This window comes from Silurus meridionalis, chromosome 14, assembly GCF_014805685.1.
Source record: "Silurus meridionalis isolate SWU-2019-XX chromosome 14, ASM1480568v1, whole genome shotgun sequence".
NCBI lineage: Eukaryota > Metazoa > Chordata > Actinopteri > Siluriformes > Siluridae > Silurus > Silurus meridionalis.
This window is the reverse complement of record NC_060897.1, coordinates 20482174-20501832: the sequence shown is the minus strand read 5'-3', so window position 1 is coordinate 20501832 and position 19659 is coordinate 20482174. Positions and strand designations below refer to the sequence as shown.

General features: G+C 33.8%; 6 gene segments (V, D, J or C); all 6 read right to left on the bottom strand.

Moving 5' to 3' along the window:
* Window positions 1-1231: 1231 nt before the first annotated feature.
* Window positions 1232-3261, bottom strand: LOC124397208. The segment is given in 3 exon segments: window positions 1232-1394; window positions 2715-3048; window positions 3138-3261. Coding segments are annotated over 3 exon segments (543 nt in total).
* Window positions 3262-4359: 1098 nt separating this feature from the next.
* LOC124396491 lies at window positions 4360-5072 on the bottom strand. The segment is given in 2 exon segments: window positions 4360-4797; window positions 4902-5072. Coding segments are annotated over 2 exon segments (351 nt in total).
* A 7551-nt stretch (window positions 5073-12623) lies between these two features.
* Window positions 12624-13298, bottom strand: LOC124396446. The segment is given in 2 exon segments: window positions 12624-13063; window positions 13157-13298. Coding segments are annotated over 2 exon segments (468 nt in total).
* A 1327-nt stretch (window positions 13299-14625) lies between these two features.
* Window positions 14626-15344, bottom strand: LOC124396500. The segment is given in 2 exon segments: window positions 14626-15183; window positions 15293-15344. Coding segments are annotated over 2 exon segments (351 nt in total).
* A 732-nt stretch (window positions 15345-16076) lies between these two features.
* LOC124396464 lies at window positions 16077-16790 on the bottom strand. The segment is given in 2 exon segments: window positions 16077-16563; window positions 16658-16790. Coding segments are annotated over 2 exon segments (366 nt in total).
* Window positions 16791-18733: 1943 nt separating this feature from the next.
* On the bottom strand, window positions 18734-19277 carry LOC124397207. The segment is given in 2 exon segments: window positions 18734-19041; window positions 19135-19277. Coding segments are annotated over 2 exon segments (417 nt in total).
* Window positions 19278-19659: the final 382 nt, after the last annotated feature.

Sequence of the window (19659 nt, the reverse complement as noted above, 5' to 3'; positions counted from 1 at the left end):
TGGTAGAAGTAGAAGTGCAGATACTCGTTTAAAAAATACTCTGGTAAAAGTTGAAGTACTGATTACACTTTTTTACTCAAGTTAAAGTAAAGAGGTTTGGGCTCTGGCATGTACTTAAATAAAAAGTAGCCTTTACTACAACCTGTTTTAGTGTCACGCTGGTAACTGGACAACACGTCATATTAATATTAGGGCGATCAATCTGTTAAAATATTTAATGTACCTTAAATCATTACTTTCCAATTTTTTACTACTCTAATTAACATGGATATGGACAAATATTGATGCTTTATGCAAATGTATGTTTATTATTCGTGAAACCAAAATCAACATAGAGCATAAAGACACAATATTCTTGTAAACGTTTTAAAGTAATGATAGTGTTTTAAATTACACAAATTATCAAGACACCAAACGGAATCTTTGCTATGTTTCCACACGGACGTTTTATTGAGGTGATACCGGAGAAGCTGCACCTCTTATAACGTTCATACGGATTACATAATCTGAGAATATTTGTATCCCACGTGAATGTGTATATTTTAAAGTAGACTTTTTGAGTTTTTTATACATATTTATTATGTCTGTGAGGCAAATAATCACTGAGATTCAGGGTGTTTTATGTGTGTGTTTGTGAAGAGAGAAGACAGAGATGGCAGTAGCAGTATATCTTCATGACTCTTCACAAAAACAGATTAAAAATGTAGTTGTTGGTATGGTGAGGTCCACCAGTGTGAGGACTTGGTATTAGTCAGAGTTAAAGTAGTAAGTAATTTTACAGAAAGTCTTCAGAATGGAAGTCATTCTGGATTCATAGTAACATAAAAAGCTGCAACCTCATGAGCGATAAAAAGGAAAGAGGCTGGTGATGCATCAGTTGTTGATACTGTTATAACACAAGTGATAAAAGGAACTAATGCTTTGTGAAAGAGATAGAAAATGTCTTCAAAATTATTTGATAGAGAAATGTTTTTACAGGACTGTTCACTGTAGATTCAGCTGCAGAGTAAAAAAAATCTAAGTTAATTTATTAATAACTGTACAAGCAGAGTTAATATAAAGATAAGATAAAGGTTTCTGGAAGGATTTAAATGTTTGTTGGGCCCTTTTCAAATTTGTCTCATATCTTTGTTCAAGTTTCTTTTTTTTTGGTCTTTCACTTTTTCTTTTCAGTTCCTTTTCTCACTTTATAGCGTTCATATCTTCTGTCTCTTTCACTTTTCCTCTAACTTCAGGCAGAACCCTGAGGTGCAAAAGAAGAGAAGAGTCTTAAACAGGTCTTAAGTATCCTAAACGGCAGGTGCAGCCAATCCAGGATAATGAGCCTGAAGGATTCTGGGTAATCGACACTCTCACTGTATGCTGCTGTCGCCCTCTGCTGGCTGCTGGAGCTTCTAAAGTGACAATAACAGAAAAAGTAGATATGCCTCCATTTTATAATCAGTAAGTTGTTTGTAATTTAACATGCTGTAAAACTATTAGAGAGTGGAGTATAAAGAAATGTGGATTATTAATGATTAATTAATAAGCTAAGCATTGCAGCCTGTGAAAAGAGGGATCACTTAAATATGTGCTGTCTAGAGGCATGAACATTTCAACACTGCCAAATCAGAAAGAAATTGAATACAAGGTTCTTGCAGTAAAAAAATAATAAAGAAAACACCTCACATATAGCAGAAATACAAATCATGATAGAATAAATTCCAAATCCTGTGTCCTGTGTCTAAAACAGAAGTGGCAAAAGTACACACATCCTTCGTAGAAGTAGAAGTGCAGATACTCGTTTAAAAAATACTCTGGTAAAAGTTGAAGTACTGATTACACTTTTTTACTCAAGTTAAAGTAAAGAAGTTTGGGCTCTGACATGTACTTAAGTAAAAAGTAGCCTTTACTACAACCTGTTTTAGTGTCACGCTGGTAACTGGACGTCACGTCATATTAATATTAGGGCGATCAATCTGTTAAAATATTTAATGTACCTTAAATTATTACTTTCCAATTTTTTACTACTCTAATCAACATGGCTATGGACAAATATTGATGCTTTATGCAAATGTATGTTTATTATTCGTGAAACCAAAATCAACATAGAGCATAAAGACACAATATTCTTGTAAACGTTTTAAAGTAATGATAGTGTTTTAAATTACACAAATTATCAGGACACCAAACGGAATCTTTGCTATGTTTCCACACGGACGTTTTATTGAGGTGATACCGGAGAAGCTGCACCTCTTATAACGTTCATACGGATTACATGATCTGAGAATATTTGTATCCCATGTGAATGTGTATATTTTAAAGTAGACTTTTTGAGTTTTTATACATATATTTATTATGTCTGTGAGGCAAATATTCACTGAGATTCAGGGTGTTTTATGTGTGTGTTTGTGAAGAGAGAAGACAGAGATGGCAGAAAGCACACCATGTCTGATTACTTTACAAAAGCACAGCGTTTTGTTGTTATTATGAGTGAATACAAATAAAAGTGGTCCATTTACATATTCGAATGATGTATTGCTCTTATCTGTACAATAAAAAAAAGACAGTAATTTATGTTCGTTTTAGATTATTTCAATTGAACAGCAAAGAAAAAAAGAAAAAAAAAGAATAGACCTTGAAAGATATATTTAAACAGATTTAGATAAATAATTGTCATGTCTTGTGATCATTTTGTTATAATGTACACTGTATGAGGTGTTTTTGTACAGGGATGTTGTTGATGTGTATCACTGTGTGGTTCACGAGCGCAGTAATACACAGCTGTGTCTTCAGTCTGCATGTTCTGTCCTGTTAATGTTACTGTGCTGCTGGACGTGTCTCTGGTAACCTGAAACCTGCTTTTCAGTTTCTCACTGTAGTAAGTGCTACCATCACCACATATCTCTCCAATCCACTCCAGAGTTTTTCCTGCAGGTTGTCGTATCCAGTCTGTACAGTAGCTGCTATCAGTTACTGAATATCCAGACACTTTACAGGTCAGAGTCAGTGACTGACCAGGGGTTAATACTGTGGATCTGGTCTGGATCAGCTCAACACAGTGACCACCTGTTAAAGAAAAGTTATTTTCATGTTATAAAAGCAAAAAGCTGTAAATAACCAAAACTGTATTATATGTTAAATGTAGAAACACTTACAGTGTACGGCTGCCAGCAGCAGCAGCAGTAGTGATGTAGAGATCATGGTGTGTGTTGAAGCAGAATCAGTAAAAGCTCTTGGTCTGTGTTGCTTAAATATATAACAGGGAAGGACATTTGCATAAAGACACTCCTTATCTTAGGTGATATTTTATGGGGATGTTTTCTCATATAGACAAATCCATCTCTCTAATGTCTAATCTGCCATTGTACATATGCAGTAATCAGACAGTTTATATTTCACATGTATGTTTTTCAATATTTCCATCATTCCTGTTTGATGTTATGTTTCAGCAGATCAAAGATTGAGACAGGTGTGAAGTGGGACGTTATGGACCTTCATGTGTGTTCAGGTGAATAGGAAAACACACTAGATTATAAGAAGAAGAAGAAGAAGAAGAAGAAGAAGAAGAAGAAGAAATAAGGAATAAAATAACAGGGGCGCTGTTTCAGGAAAATGAGCAGTGAAATGGTGGTGGGATGAGGCAGAGTTCCAATTTAAAATCTCTCCATCCTGAAGATTCAGAGTTACAGCTTCATTTAATAATTTATTTTCATTTCATGTAGTGTATGTATTCGATAATCACATAAAAATGTGACTGTAAGAGTCGGTTCTATTGTTCTATCAGTGTCAGTGTTTTCAGAGCTTTAACTGCTTTCTCTATTCGTTACAGAGTCTAGAGAATTGAAATTAATTTAATCATTGGCTCTAAAAAATCCATTATAAAATATTCTTGGTTTATTTAAAGATCTAGAAATGGTTGTATTATTGTTCACTGGCTATTCATTATATACTTAATATAAAAAATAAAACAGGATCAAATCTTTTCAATTACAGAAACCTCTTTATCAACTTTTCTCATTTATGCATTTATAACAGCTGGAATTGTACATACAGAGAAACTCACAACAAGGATTAGATACTAAATATACTCCAAATATTTTGAATTAGGTTTGATTTGCAGGACAGAGTTTAGATTTTCATAAAGATGCAGCAGAAGTAAAGTCAGACTGCATTTCATCATCAAACAGTGTTGATTATTCAGCCTGGTTTCATGACACACTGAAATAATAGATCTGTAACATCTTAGTTTTAAACAATGTCTTTGCTTTTTCTGCATTTTGCTTTCAGGTTTGTCTTCAGCTTTAAGCACCAGCCAGAGATAATAAAAGACAAAACTGAGCATTTTATAGAGGAATGTTGACTGTTAATGTAGGAAGAGAAAAGAAGTAAAACCCCTTTTGTTTATAATAAATGTCTGTGGGGTTCAGTTTCCTGCTGAGGGAATATTTACAGCTCATGAGGACGTGTTTGTGTAAGTTGTTGTACAGCTCTGCAGTCTGTTGTATCAGTGTGAGTCTCGTGCACAGTAATAAACAGCCGTGTCTTCAGCTTTCAGACTCTTCACTTCTAGATACAGCATGTTTTTATTGGTGTCTTTAGTGATGGAGAACTGGCCCTGCAGAGACTGAGCGAACCAAGTGCTAGTGCCAGTGTCAATGCGTCCAATCCACTCCAGTCCTCGTCCTGGTTTCTGACGGATCCAGTTCATCCAGTAACTGCCCACTGAGAATCCAGAGACAGTACAGGACAGAGTGACTGACTCTCCAGGTCTCTTCACCACAGAAGCAGAGGAGGTCAGGGACTGTCCATAAGAATCTGGAATAGAAGAACATTATTATGTTGTTATAATGTTTATAAACACAGAATGGCTCATTAAATGTAATCCTAGTAATCATCACATGAAAACGTCTGAAATTTACATGAAATGAGTCCAAACAAAATACAATGTCCTAAAATCATCCTTCTCTGAGTTGTGCTTTAATCAGATTTAAAGTGGATGGGAGTGATATCTATCACAGAGCTCACTGGAAACTAGAAGAGACAAGAACATGCTGTTTATAGTCGACTCTATTTGAATAGGGAGTGTCCATGACCACTATGGATGTATTAAATCCACAACCACAGGCTGCTCAGTGTAGAAATGAGTGTTCCAAGTAAAACCATTTTAGATATTCAAATATTTCTAATAATATAAAATTCACAAAAAAAAATAAATACAAAAAGATTCAAGTTAATTTCAACAATTTCAAGTTAGAAACAGTTTTGGTTAAGCAGTATGTTAGAGAATAAATTTAATAAATTTAATAAATTTAATAAATTTAATAAATTTAATAAATTTAATAAATTTAATAAATTTAATAAATTTAATAAATTTAATAAATTTAATAAATTTAATAAATTTAATAAATTTAATAAATTTAATAAATTTAATAAATTTAATAAATTTAATAAATTTAATAAATTTAATAAATTTAATAAATTTAATAAATTTAATAAATTTAATAAATTTAATAAATTTAATAAATTTAATAAATTTAATAAATTTAATAAATTTAATAAATTTAATAAATTTAATAAATTTAATAAATTTAATAAATTTAATAAATTTAATAAATTTAATAAATTTAATAAATTTAATAAATTTAATAAATTTAATAAATTTAATAAATTTAATAAATTTAATAAATTTAATAAATTTAATAAATTTAATAAATTTAATAAATTTAATAAATTTAATAAATTTAATAAATTTAATAAATTTAATAAATTTAATAAATTTAATAAATTTAATAAATTTAATAAATTTAATAAATTTAATAAATTTAATAAATTTAATAAATTTAATAAATTTAATAAATTTAATAAATTTAATAAATTTAATAAATTTAATAAATTTAATAAATTTAATAAATTTAATAAATTTAATAAATTTAATAAATTTAATAAATTTAATAAATTTAATAAATTTAATAAATTTAATAAATTTAATAAATTTAATAAATTTAATAAATTTAATAAATTTAATAAATTTAATAAATTTAATAAATTTAATAAATTTAATAAATTTAATAAATTTAATAAATTTAATAAATTTAATAAATTTAATAAATTTAATAAATTTAATAAATTTAATAAATTTAATAAATTTAATAAATTTAATAAATTTAATAAATTTAATAAATTTAATAAATTTAATAAATTTAATAAATTTAATAAATTTAATAAATTTAATAAATTTAATAAATTTAATAAATTTAATAAATTTAATAAATTTAATAAATTTAATAAATTTAATAAATTTAATAAATTTAATAAATTTAATAAATTTAATAAATTTAATAAATTTAATAAATTTAATAAATTTAATAAATTTATTTATAAAAATAAATCACCTCAATTATGTCCAGTTTAATCTGAGAGTAATGATGATAAATGCAGTCAGATAAATTTACAGAGAGAAACAGATTGTGATGGACAAAACTGCACTGAGAATCCAGACAGTACAGGACAGAGTGACTGACTCTCCAGGTCTCTTCACCATAGAAGCAGAGGAGGTCAGGGACTGTCCATAAGAATCTGGAATAGAAGAACATTATTATGTTGTTATAATGTTTATAAACACAGAATGGCTCATTAAATGTAATCCTAGTAATCATCACATGAAAACGGCTGAAATTTACATGAAATGAGTCCAAACAAAATACAATGTCCTAAAATCATCTTTCTCTGAGTTGTGCTTTAATCAGATTTAAAGTGGATGGGAGTGATATCTATCACAGAGCTCACTGGAAACTAGAAGAGACAAGAACATGCTGTTTATAGTCGACTCTATTTGAATAGGGAGTGTCCATGACCACTATATAAATCCACAACCACAGGCTGCTCGGTGTAGAAATGAGTGTTCCAAGTAAAACCATTTTAGATATTCAAATATTTCTAATAATGTAATATTCACAAAAAAAATTACAAAAAGATTCAAGTTAATTACAAACATTTTAAGTTAAAATCAGTTTTGGTTAAGCAGTATGTTAGAGAATAAATTTAATAAATTTAATAAATTTATTTATAAAAATAAATCACCTCAATTATGTCCAGTTTAATCTGAGAGTAATGATGATAAATGCAGTCGTAGATAAATTTACAGAGAGAAACAGATTGTGATGGGACGAAAACGGTGCACAATGAGAAGAAAAAAATATTTCTCCATTTCACCAAATAGATTAAAACTAAAGTAACGAGCCTGTTTTGAAATCGAAAAAAGTAGAAAGTAAAGATGTTTGTGTAACAAATTTAATGAGTAAAAGAAAAAGTTGTCTGAAAAATTCCCACCTCTGGTACAGACTGCCCTCTAGAGGTCCAACAATGTTAAAATGTTTTTGCCCTCAATAAAAACTTCATTTGGAACTAAATATAAATGTGCTTTTGTAAGCATCGTGGAACTTGTGGAAGGTTGAGAAAAGTCAAAGAATTTAATATTAAATGTTAAATATTATATGTAATATATTAAATACCAAATGTTACTCATAGACAGTCTGGTTCTTTGAGATACATGAACACACTGTTGATGGAAATGTGAGTTTATCATGTGACTAGAGCAGGCGTGTGTTTTTGTATTGATGTTTAAGGAGAAGTATCACTGTGGGTCTCTAGCGCAGTAATACACTGCAGTGTCTTCTGTCCTCACGCTGTTCATCTGCAGATACACCTGCATCTTACTGTTGTCTCTGGAGATGGTGAAGCGGCCGTTAACTGCACTGGAGTAATAGATGTAACTAGTGGTGTACATAGTTGCAACAAATTCCAGCCCTTTTCCAGGTGCCTGTCTGATCCAAGCCATATAATAGCCACCAAAGTTAAATCCAGAAGCTGTGCAGGTCAGTTTATGAGACTGATCAGGTTTGATGATCACTGAATCAGACTCGATCAGTGTCTGACTGCAACAATCTGAAATACAAAAATAAACAAATTAAATTGTTAGAAAATGTATGAAAAAATGTCAAAATGCTTTTCTATATGAAATAAATAATAATACTAACATTGAATGAACATTGCTAAAGTAAAGCAACTCAAAACTCTGCCTAGACCCATCTGCAGAGTAAAAATCTGAGTTCATTTATTAATAACTGTACAAGCAGAGTTTATATGAAGCTAAGATGAGAGTTTCTAAAAGGATTTAAATGTATTTTGTGCCCTTTTCAATTTGTCACTGTAGTCTGTGCTCCCACTAGTATGAATGATTCCAATCCACTCCAGAGTTTTTCCTGCAGGTTGTCGAATCCAATGTGTGTTATAGCTCGTAACTGAATATGAAACCTTGCAGTTGATGGAGAGACTCTGGCCTGGCTGGACTGTCATGGAAGCAGGCTAAGTCAGTTCCTCACCATGCACATCTGTGGAGGAAAACACATGGTGAAATCTCACACAATATACACTGCACATTTATTGTTCTTGTAGTAAATGAATGAATTGGATAAAACACTCACAGGAAGCAGCTGCCAGCAGGAGCAGTAGAGATGTAGAGAACATGGTGTGTGATGTTTTACTGGGGTCTTCTCTGTTCTCAAATGTTTAACAAAGTTCATCCAACACATCACATAAATAGAGTGATGTCCGCCCTGACATTTGGATTTGCATATCTGCTGATGATGGGAGGAGAACGTATTTAAAACATATTTAAATTATGAAGAGGAGATTTGACTTATGGAGGATCAAATCTTTTCTATGATAGAAACCTCTTTAACAACTTTTTTTCATTTATACACCAATAACTGTTGTTTTCTCAGTTCTGATTGGGCAGAAAGTGTTTATTATTTTTTAGAGGAGCAGCTCTTGCAGTAGCCCTGATTATAATGTTCATATCTTCATGACTCGTCACATAAACAGATTAAAAATGTGTTTGTTGGTATGGTGAGGTCCACCAGTGTGAGGACTTGGTATTAGTCCGAGTTAAAGTAGTAAGTGAAATTTCAGAAGGTCTTCAGAATGGAAGTCATTTGGATTCATAGTAACATAAAAAGCTGCAACCTCATAAGCGATAAAAAGGAACGAGGCTGGTGATGTATCAGCTGTTGATACTGCTATAACACAAGTGATAGAAGGAACAAATGCTTTGTGAAAGCGATAGAAAACTTCTTCAAAATAATTTGAAAGAGAAACGTTTTTACAGAAAGGTTCACTGTAGATTCAGCTGCAGAGTAAAAAATCTGAGTTCATTTATTAATAACTGTACAAGCAGAGTTTATATGAAGCTAAGATGAGAGTTTCTAAAAGGATTTAAATGTATTTTGTGCCCTTTTCAATTTGTCACTGTAGTCTGTGCTCCCACTAGTATGAATGATTCCAATCCACTCCAGAGTTTTTCCTGCAAGTTGTCGAATCCAATGTGTGTTATAGCTCGTAACTGAATATGAAACCTTGCAGTTGATGGAGAGACTCTGGCCTGGCTGGACTGTCATGGAAGCAGGCTAAGTCAGTTCCTCACCATGCACATCTGTGGAGGAAAACACATGGTGAAATCTCACACAATATACACTGCACATTTATTGTTCTTGTAGTAAATGAATGAATTGGATAAAACACTCACAGGAAGCAGCTGCCAGCAGGAGCAGTAGAGATGTAGAGAACATGGTGTGTGATGTTTTTACTGGGGTCTTCTCTGTTCTCAAATGTTTAACAAAGTTCATCCAACACATCACATAAATAGAGTGATGTCCCGCCCTGACATTTGGATTTGCATATCTGCTGATGATGGGAGGAGAACGTATTTAAAACATATTTAAATTATGAAGAGGAGATTTGACTTATGGAGGATCAAATCTTTTCTATGATAGAAACCTCTTTAACAACTTTTTTTCATTTATACACCAATAACTGTTGTTTTCTCAGTTCTGATTGGGCAGAAAGTGTTTATTATTTTTTTTAGAGGAGCAGCTCTTGCAGTAGCCCTGATTATAATGTTCATATCTTCATGACTCGTCACATAAACAGATTAAAAATGTGTTTGTTGGTATGGTGAGGTCCACCAGTGTGAGGACTTGGTATTAGTCCGAGTTAAAGTAGTAAGTGAAATTTCAGAAGGTCTTCAGAATGGAAGTCATTTGGATTCATAGTAACATAAAAAGCTGCAACCTCATAAGCGATAAAAAGGAACGAGGCTGGTGATGTATCAGCTGTTGATACTGCTATAACACAAGTGATAGAAGGAACAAATGCTTTGTGAAAGCGATAGAAAACTTCTTCAAAATAATTTGAAAGAGAAACGTTTTTACAGAAAGGTTCACTGTAGATTCAGCTGCAGAGTAAAAAATCTGAGTTCATTTATTAATAACTGTACAAGCAGAGTTTATATGAAGCTAAGATGAGAGTTACTGTACAAAAACCATTTCAGATCATCTTTCTAGCTTTCATCATCATTTTTGTATTATAAAGAAAGTACATCATAACGTTCACTTCCAATTATATATTAATTTGCTCAGTAATTTAACTTACTGTAGATCTATAATGTAAAGTGGGACATGAGATTATTAATCATTATTTAAAATATTTGAGTGCTGAGGAATATGTACAGCTGCCAGTAAACCAATTTTCTGAATATTGATGGTTGAATTAACAAGCTTTTTATAGATAATAAATCGTACTGGGAAACAATACTGCACAGAAATCTTTATTTTAGTTCATGAGATGTTTGGTGTCCTAAACCTATTATCTGAATGAAATTAGTGAACTGCATCACTGATGTTTTTGTACAGTGTTTCCTCATATTTCTGCTACTGTGCTTCGTGCGCAGTAATACACAGCTGTGTCCTCTGCTGTCACACCAGAGAGTTTCAGATACACCATGCTGTTGGAATTATCTCTGGTGATTTCTATTCTCCTTGTAATGATTTACTATAACCAGTGCCACTGCCATCAGTATAGATATACCCCATCCACACCAGTGGTTTGTTCTCCTGCTGTCTGATCCAGTGCATTTGGTAGCTTCCAAAAGTAAACCCAGATCCTCTGCAGGAGAGACTCAGTGTTTCTCCAGGTTTCTTCTGCACCGTGGTTTGTAACGACTCGAGACTTTGACATTTAACACCTGCTGAACCAAGTAAGATATTCAATTAATCAGTTTTAATACAAAACATAGATATAAAAGAGTAAATCCCAGGTTTGAGTTGAGAACTCACTGATGAAGCTGATCAGTTGCAGGAATATGGAGAGTGAGATCTTCATGGTGAGTGCAAATGAGACTCGACTGCTCCACTCAGCTCAGCTGCACATAAATACTGCATGGACACACATTTGCATCATGACGTCATCCTCGTGAAGAGAAAAGTGAACAAGTGGTTTTGTCAGGAATAAAGGCATTATGAGGTACAGCACATGTACAAGAATTAATAGAAATGGCTTCTTCACTTTACTTTGTTTTTCTGAATTAATTAATTCCATGTTGATGAAAAGGAGTGTTACATCTCTCCCTATATTAAAATAACTACCCACACACCTGTGCGTTCATGAAGTACAGTAAAGTAAATCCTAATACATGACAGGGAGGAGTAATGCTGTACTTCATGATGGTGTTTTATATGACTTCAAAACTGAAAAGCAGAAATGATATAACGGTATAGAGCAACACAGTACAACAGCGCCTCCTATTGTCTCATAGAGTGTTTACATTTGAATTAAATTTTAGAGTTTAGGTGAAGTAATCAGATATGGACTCTTTAAATATTCATGATGCTCCGTCACTACAGAATTATTATTGTATTTAAATGAAGAATCATGTTGGGAGTTAGCACAAGTACAGAGCTGGTACTGTATGAGCTTGTATATACATTGAACTTAATTCTAAAAATGTAACACTTTTGTTTTTGGCCCCATTTTTCATGATCTGAACTTAAAGATCTAAGAATTTTTCTATGTACACAAATGGCCTATTTCTCCTAAATTCTGTTAACAAATCTGTCTAAATCTGTTTTAGTGAGCACTTCTCCTTTGCTGAGATAATCCATCCACCTCACAGGTGTGGTATATCAAGATGCTGATTAGACAGTATGATTATTGTATAGATGTGTTTTAGGTTGGCCACAATAAAGAACCACTCTAAAATGTGCAGTTTTTTGACACAGTACAATGTCACAGATGTCGCAAGTTTTGAGGGAGCGTGCAATTGGCATGCTGAGTGCAGGAAAGTCCACCAGAGCTGTTGCTCGTGAATTGAATGCTCATTTCTCTACAATAAGCTGCCTCAATGGCGTTTCAGAGAATTTGCCAGTACGTCCAACTGGTCTCAAAACCGCAGACCACATGTAACCACACCATCCCAGGACCTCTACATCCAACATCTTCACCTCCAAGATTGTCTGATACCAGCCACCTGGACAGCTGCTGCAACAAAGAATTTCTGCTCAAACTGTCAGAAAGCGTCTCATGGAAGCTCATCTGCATGCTTGTCTTCTTCACCGGCATATACGACAGCGTGTTCAGGTTCTTGCCAATATCCAGCAACTTCGCACAGCCAATGAAGTGGAGTGAAGCAACATTCCACAGGCCACAATCAACCTGATCAACTCTATGCAAAGGAGATGTGTTGCACTGCGTGAGGCAAATGGTCACACCAGATACTGACTGGGTTTCAGTATTCGCTGATCACTCAGAACTTTGTACACAGTTCATGGAGAAACATGACACAACACACACCAAACTGCTAAAATGTTGTATTTCTGGTTGTGCTGCTGAACAGTTTTCTGTACAGGAAGTTTTTGTACAGGGATGTTGGTGATGTGTCTCACTGTGGGTTCTCGAGCGCAGTAATACACAGCTGTGTCTTCAGTCTGCATGTTCTGTCCTTGAATTGTTATTGTGTTAGTAGACGTGTCTCTGGAGATGCTGAACTTATTTTTCAGTTTGTCACTGTAATATAGACTTCCACCGCTACTGATTAACCCAATCCACTCCAGAGTTTTTCCTGCAGGTTGTCGGATCCAAGCTGTCTCATAGCTTGTAACTGAATATGAAACCTTGCAGTTGATGGAGAGACTCTGGCCTGGCTGGACTGTCATGGAAGCAGGCTGAGTCAGTTCCTCACCATGCACATCTGTGGAGGAAAACACATGGTGAAATCTCACACAATATACACTGCACATTTATTGTTCTTGTAGTAAATGAATGAATTGGATAAAACACTCACAGGAAGCAGCTGCCAGCAGGAGCAGTAGAGATGTAGAGAACATGGTGTGTGGTGTTTGTACTGGGGTCTTCTCTGTTCTCCAAAGTTTAACAGAGTTTAACCATCACATCACATAAATAGAGTGATGTCCAGAACTGACTCTTGGATTTGCTTATCTGCTGATGATGGGAGGAGAATATATTTAAAACATATTTAAATCATGAGGAGGAGATTCATATTATAGAGGATCAAATGTTGTCAATGACAGAAACTTCTTTACCAACTTTTCTATTTATGGATAAATAACAGAGGAAGGATTAGATATTACATTTTACTCAAATTATTTGTCAGGTTTCATTTGCAGACAGAATTTAGTTTTTAATAAAGGTGCAGTAGAAGTAAAGAAATACTGTATTTCCTGCCAACTTACAAATATATACAACTAATAATATTCACTTAATTCTTCAAACAGTAATAATTCTAATCAGCCTGGATTCATGGCACAATGAAATAATAGATCTTCAACATTTTAGTTTTAAACAATGTTTTTGCTTTTATTCATTTTGCTTTCAGGTTTGTCTTCAGCTTTAAGCACCAGCCAGAGATAATGAAAAGAAATAACTGAGCATTTTAAAGAGGAATTTTGTCTGTTGATGGAGGAGAAAATATTTAAAACATATTTAAATCATGAGGAGGAGATTCATATTATAGAGGATCAAATGTTGTCAATGACAGAAACTTCTTTAACAACTTTTCTATTTATGGATAAATAACAGAGGAAGGATTAGATATTACATTTTACTCAAATTATTTGTCAGGTTTCATTTGCAGACAGAATTTAGTTTTTAATAAAGGTGCAGTAGAAGTAAAGAAATACTGCATTTCCTGCCAACTTACAAACATGTACAACTAATAATATTCACTTAATTCTTCAAACAGTAATAATTCTAGTCAGCCTGGTTTCATGGCACAATGAAATAATAATCTTCAACATTTTAGTTTTAAACAATGTTTTTGCTTTTATTCATTTTGCTTTCATGTTTGTCTTCTGCCTTTAGCCACCAGCCAGAGATAATGAAAAGAAATAACTGAGCATTTTAAAGAGGAATTTTGTCTGTTGATGGAGGAGAATATATTTAAAACATATTTAAATCATGAGGAGGAGATGCATATTATAGAGGATCAAATGTTGTCAATGACAGAAACTTCTTTATCAACTTTTCTATTTATGGATTAATAACAGAGAAAGGATTAGATACTGCATTTTACTCAAATTTATCAGGTTTTATTTGCAGACAGAATTTAGTTTTTAATAAAGGTGCAGTAGAAGTAAAGAAATACTGTATTTCCTGCCAACTTACAAATATATACAACTAATAATATTCACTTAATTCTTCAAACAGTAATAATTCTAATCAGCCTGGATTCATGGCACAATGAAATAATAATCTTCAACATTTTAGTTTTAAACAATGTTTTTGCTTTTATTCATTTTGCTTTCATGTTTGTCTTCTGCCTTTAGCCACCAGCCAGAGATAATGAAAAGAAATAACTGAGCATTTTAAAGAGGAATTTTGTCTGTTGATGGAGGGAAAAGAAATAAAAGAAGAGAAAAGAAATATAACCTCTTATGTTTATAATAAATGTCTGTGGGGTTCAGTTTCCTGCTGAGGGAATATTTACAGCTCATGAGGACGTGTTTGTGTAAGTTTTTGTACAGCTCTGCAGTCTGTTGGATCAGTGTGAGTCTCGTGCACAGTAATAAACAGCCGTGTCTTCAGCTTTCAGACTCTTCACTTCTAGATACAGCATGTTTTTATTGGTGTCTTTAGTGATGGAGAACTGGCCCTGTAGAGACTGAGCGAATGCTGTGCCAGTGCCAGTGTCAATGTATCCAATCCACTCCAGTCCTCGTCCTGGTTTCTGACGGATCCAACTCATATACCAGCTGCTCATTGAGAATCCAGAGACAGTACAGGACACAGTGACTGACTCTCCAGGTCTCTTCACCACAGAAGCAGAGGAGGTCAGGGACTGTCCATAACAATCTGAAAGAGAAGAGTAGAACATGGTTATGTTGTTATAATGTTTTTAAACGCAGAATGGCTAATTAAATGGAATTCTAGTAATCATCACATTAAAAAGTCTAAAATTTACATGAAATGAGTCCAAATAAAATCCAATGTCCTAAAATCATCCTTCTCTGAGTTGTGCTTTAATCAGATTTAAAGTGGATGGGAGTGATATCTATCACAGAGCTCACTGGAAACTAGAAGAGACAAGAACATGCTGTTTATAGTCGACGCTATTTGAATAGGGAGTGTCCATGACTACTATAGATGTATTAAATCCACAACCACAGGCTGCTCAGTGTAGAAATGAGTGTTCCAAGTAAAACCCTTTTAGATATTCAGATATTTTTAATAATAATAAAAAAAAAAAAAAAGATTTATTACAAAAAGTTAATTACAAACTTTTCAAGATAATAACAATTTTGGTTAAGCAGGATGTCAGAGAAGTTAGATTTGATTTATTTATTTGTATAAAATCAAACAATAAATCACCTCAATTATGTCCAGTGTAATATGAGAGTAAAGATGCTGGATGCAGTCATAGATAAATTTACAGAGAGAAACAGATTGTGATGGGATGGAAACGGTGCGCAATGAGAAGAAAATATATTGACATTTCACCAAATAGATAAAAACTAAAGTAAAGAGCCTGTTTTAAAATCCAAAAAAGTAGAAAGTACAGATATTTTTGTAACAAATGTAATGAGTAAAAGAAAAGAGTTGTCTGAAAAATTCCCACCTCTGGTACAGACTGCCCTCTAAAGGTCAAATAATGTTAATGTTTTTGCCCTCAATAAAAACTTCACTTGGAAATAAATATAAACGTGCTTTTGTAAGCATCATGGAAATTCTGGAAAGTTGAGGGAAAAGTCAAAGAATTTAATACAAATGTTAAATATTATTTGTAATATATTAAATACCAAATATTACTCATAGACAGTCTGGTTCTTTGAGCTCCATAAACACACAGTTGATGGAAATGTGAGTTTGTCATGTGACTAGAGCAGGCGTGTGTTTTTGTATTGATGTTTAAGGAGAAGTATCACTGTGTGTGTCTAGCGCAGTAATACACTGCAGTGTCTTCTGTCCTCACGCTGTTCATCTGCAGATACACCTGCATCTTACTGTTGTCTCTGGAGACGGTGAAGCGGCCGTTAACTGCACTGGAGTAAAACTTCCTATCACTATCATTCTCAATAGTTGCAACAAATTCCAGCCCTTTTCCAGGTGCCTGTCTGATCCAAGCCATCCAGTAGCTACCAAAGTTAAATCCAGAAGCTGTGCAGGTCAGTTTATGAGACTGATCAGGTTTGATGATTACTGAATCAGACTCGATCAGTGTCTGACTGCAGCAATCTGAAATACAACAATACACAAATTAAATTGTTAGAAAAAGTATGAAAAAAAACATAAAAATGCTTTTCTATATGAAATAAATAATAATACTAACATTGAATGAACATTGCTAAAGTAAAGAAACTCAAAACTCTGCCTAGACCCATCTCAATAAAGGAAGGAATTACTGTTGCTGGAAATGAACACAAACTGCTGCTGTGTTTTCAAACTGAATGTTTCAGCATAAATGGTTTAAAGGCAGGATTTGGTTTGCATGACACGCCCACTAGAGATGTAAATAAACTAAATCACAGAGGAATAGACATGAAGAGAGAATGCTTACAGTACGTTCCACATTCTCACGTCATGAACTGCTATTTGCTAGCAGGTCAAAATACTCCTGCAGTCTTTATTACAGTGTGTTACACAAAAACATGATGTTTCCTGGTTCAGTGAAAATCATCTAATAGCTGCATATAGAGAGAATATTATTGGTATTGCTGTGGTGGATCTGAGTGAAGTGAAGCTGGAGAGTAAAGAAAAAACATTGTATCCTTTATGAATGCAAAGTAAACATTAACAAGCATCTAAATGTTATATTTTAATGTTGATGTAATGGTCACTCACTTCCAGACACAATACATTTCTAATTAATACTTTTAAGTATCACATAATGTACACGGAAGTGTTTAAGGTAAAATATGTCATTTCACTGATACTCCTAAGCACTGGTCCACCAGTCACTATAACTATCTAACCTCTACAGCAGGTGTCACTTGGAAATGTCCTCCTGCCCTCTCATTTTACACTTCCTTCAATTATGCAAACTCCATCCCCACTTTTACTTCAATAAAACTGGAGCACCAAAGAGCAGATCCAATCAGCACTGCCTCCACTTCAACCATGTTGCCAGTTTATTTCCTGGTGCTGCTCGGAGCTACATCCTGTAAGTTCAAACATCTGTTCATGTCTCCATTGTTGTCCTTTGTTTAACTTATGTCACAAGAGAATTTTTTTTCCCCAGCTGTATTTGGTGCAGTTGATGTCACACAGCCAGGTCATGTGATTGTCCAACCAGGACAGGTTTTAACTATTGCATGTAAAGTGTCTGGATGGAGTTTGACTGATAGCAGCTATTGTACAAACTGGATCCGACATGCTACAGGAAAAGCGATGCAGTGGTTTGGACACATTTGTAGTGGTGGAGGCACAGGATTCACAGATTCACTGAAAAACAGATTCAGCATCACTCAGGACACGATCAGTAACACAGTGACTCTCAACGGTCAGAATGTGCAGATGGAAGACACAGCTGTGTATTATTGTGTGCGATACAAAAACACAGTGATGTGCATAACCAGAGTGCCTGTACAAAAACCATTTCAGATCATCTTTCTAGCTTTCAGCATCATTTTTGTATTGTAAAGAAATAATAGTATTCAATTATATATTAATTTGCTCAGTAATTTAACTTACTGTAGATCTATAATATAAAATTGGATATGAAGAAATTGAGATTATTAATGATTATTTAAAATATATGAGTGCTGAGGGAATAAGTACAGATCATAAGGACAGGCTTTTTTAAATTTTTGTGCAGTTTTGCAGCCTGAAAGCAGAAACATCTTTACAAAGAAACAGTACAACAGCGCCTCCTATCGTTCTATGAAGTGTTCACATGGGGAATAAACTGGTTTATTTACAGTTCAGTGTTTAGATTAGATTTATTTAATTTAAGGTTCTGGAATATTCCATGTGAAATTTTAAGCAAGATGCACATAAAGATGACCTCTTCATCCTGTCAAACAATGGACGGAGATGCAGGTGAAGAAAAATGTTGGTGAAGAACTAATCAGATCTGGACTGTCTACATATTCATGAGGCTTCTGCACTGCATATATATTATTGCATATAAATTAAGGAGCATGTTGGGAGTTAGAACTTGTGCAGGACTGGTACTGTATGTGTTTGGATATACTACACACATTTTATCTAGATTTTCTCTAAAATAAAATAACCACACAGAGTTTAAAAAAAAATGATGAGCACTGTTTACTCAGGATTTTGTCCACTGTTCATAAAGGAACACGACACAACACACACCATACTGGTTCATATTTGTATTTCTTCTTTTGCTGATAAACAGTTTTCTGTACAGGATGTTTTTGTACAGGGATGTTGGTGATGTGTATCACTGTGTGTAACGAGCGCAGTAATACATAGCCGTGTCTTCAGTCTGCATGTTCTGTCCTTGAATTGTTATTGTGTTAGTAGACGTGTCTCTGGAGATGCTGAACTTATTTTTCAGTTTGTCACTGTAATCTAGACTTCCACCGTTACTGATGTACCCAATCCACTCCAGAGCTTTTCCAGCAGGTTGTCGGATCCAAGATGTAGTATAGCTTGTAACTGAATATGAAACCTTGCAGTTGATGGAGAGACTCTGGCCTGGCTGGACTGTCATGGAAGCAGGCTGAGTCAGTTCCTCACCATGCACATCTGTGGAGGAAAACACTTGGTTATATCTCACACGATATACACTGCACATTTATTGTTCTTGTAGTAAATGAATGAAATGGATAAAACACTCACAGGAAGCAGCTGCCAGCAGGAGCAGTAGAGATGTAGAGAACATGGTGTGTGATGTTTGTACTGGGGTCTTCTCTGTTCTCCAATGTTTAACAGAGTTTAACCATCCCATCACATAAATAGAGTGATGTCCAGCCCTGACACTTGGATTTGCATATCTGCTGATGATGGGCGGAGAATATATTTAAAACATATTTAAATCATGAGGAGGAGATTCGACTTATGGAGGATCAAATCTTTGCTCTGATAGAAACCTCTTTAACATCTTCTTGCATTTATACAACAATAACTGTTGTTTTCTCAGTTCAGATTGGGCAAAAAGTGTTGATTATTTTTTATAAGAGCAGCTCTGTCAGTAGTCTACTGCTACCTTTATTACAATGTGCTTTACAGGAATACATGACTTTAACTGATTCTACATAGACATTGTACATAGAGAGAATATTGTTGTGTGTTGGATCTTATAAGGTGAAGCTGGAGAATAAAAAAAAAATTGTGTATCTCCTTAAATGCAAAGGAAACACATCC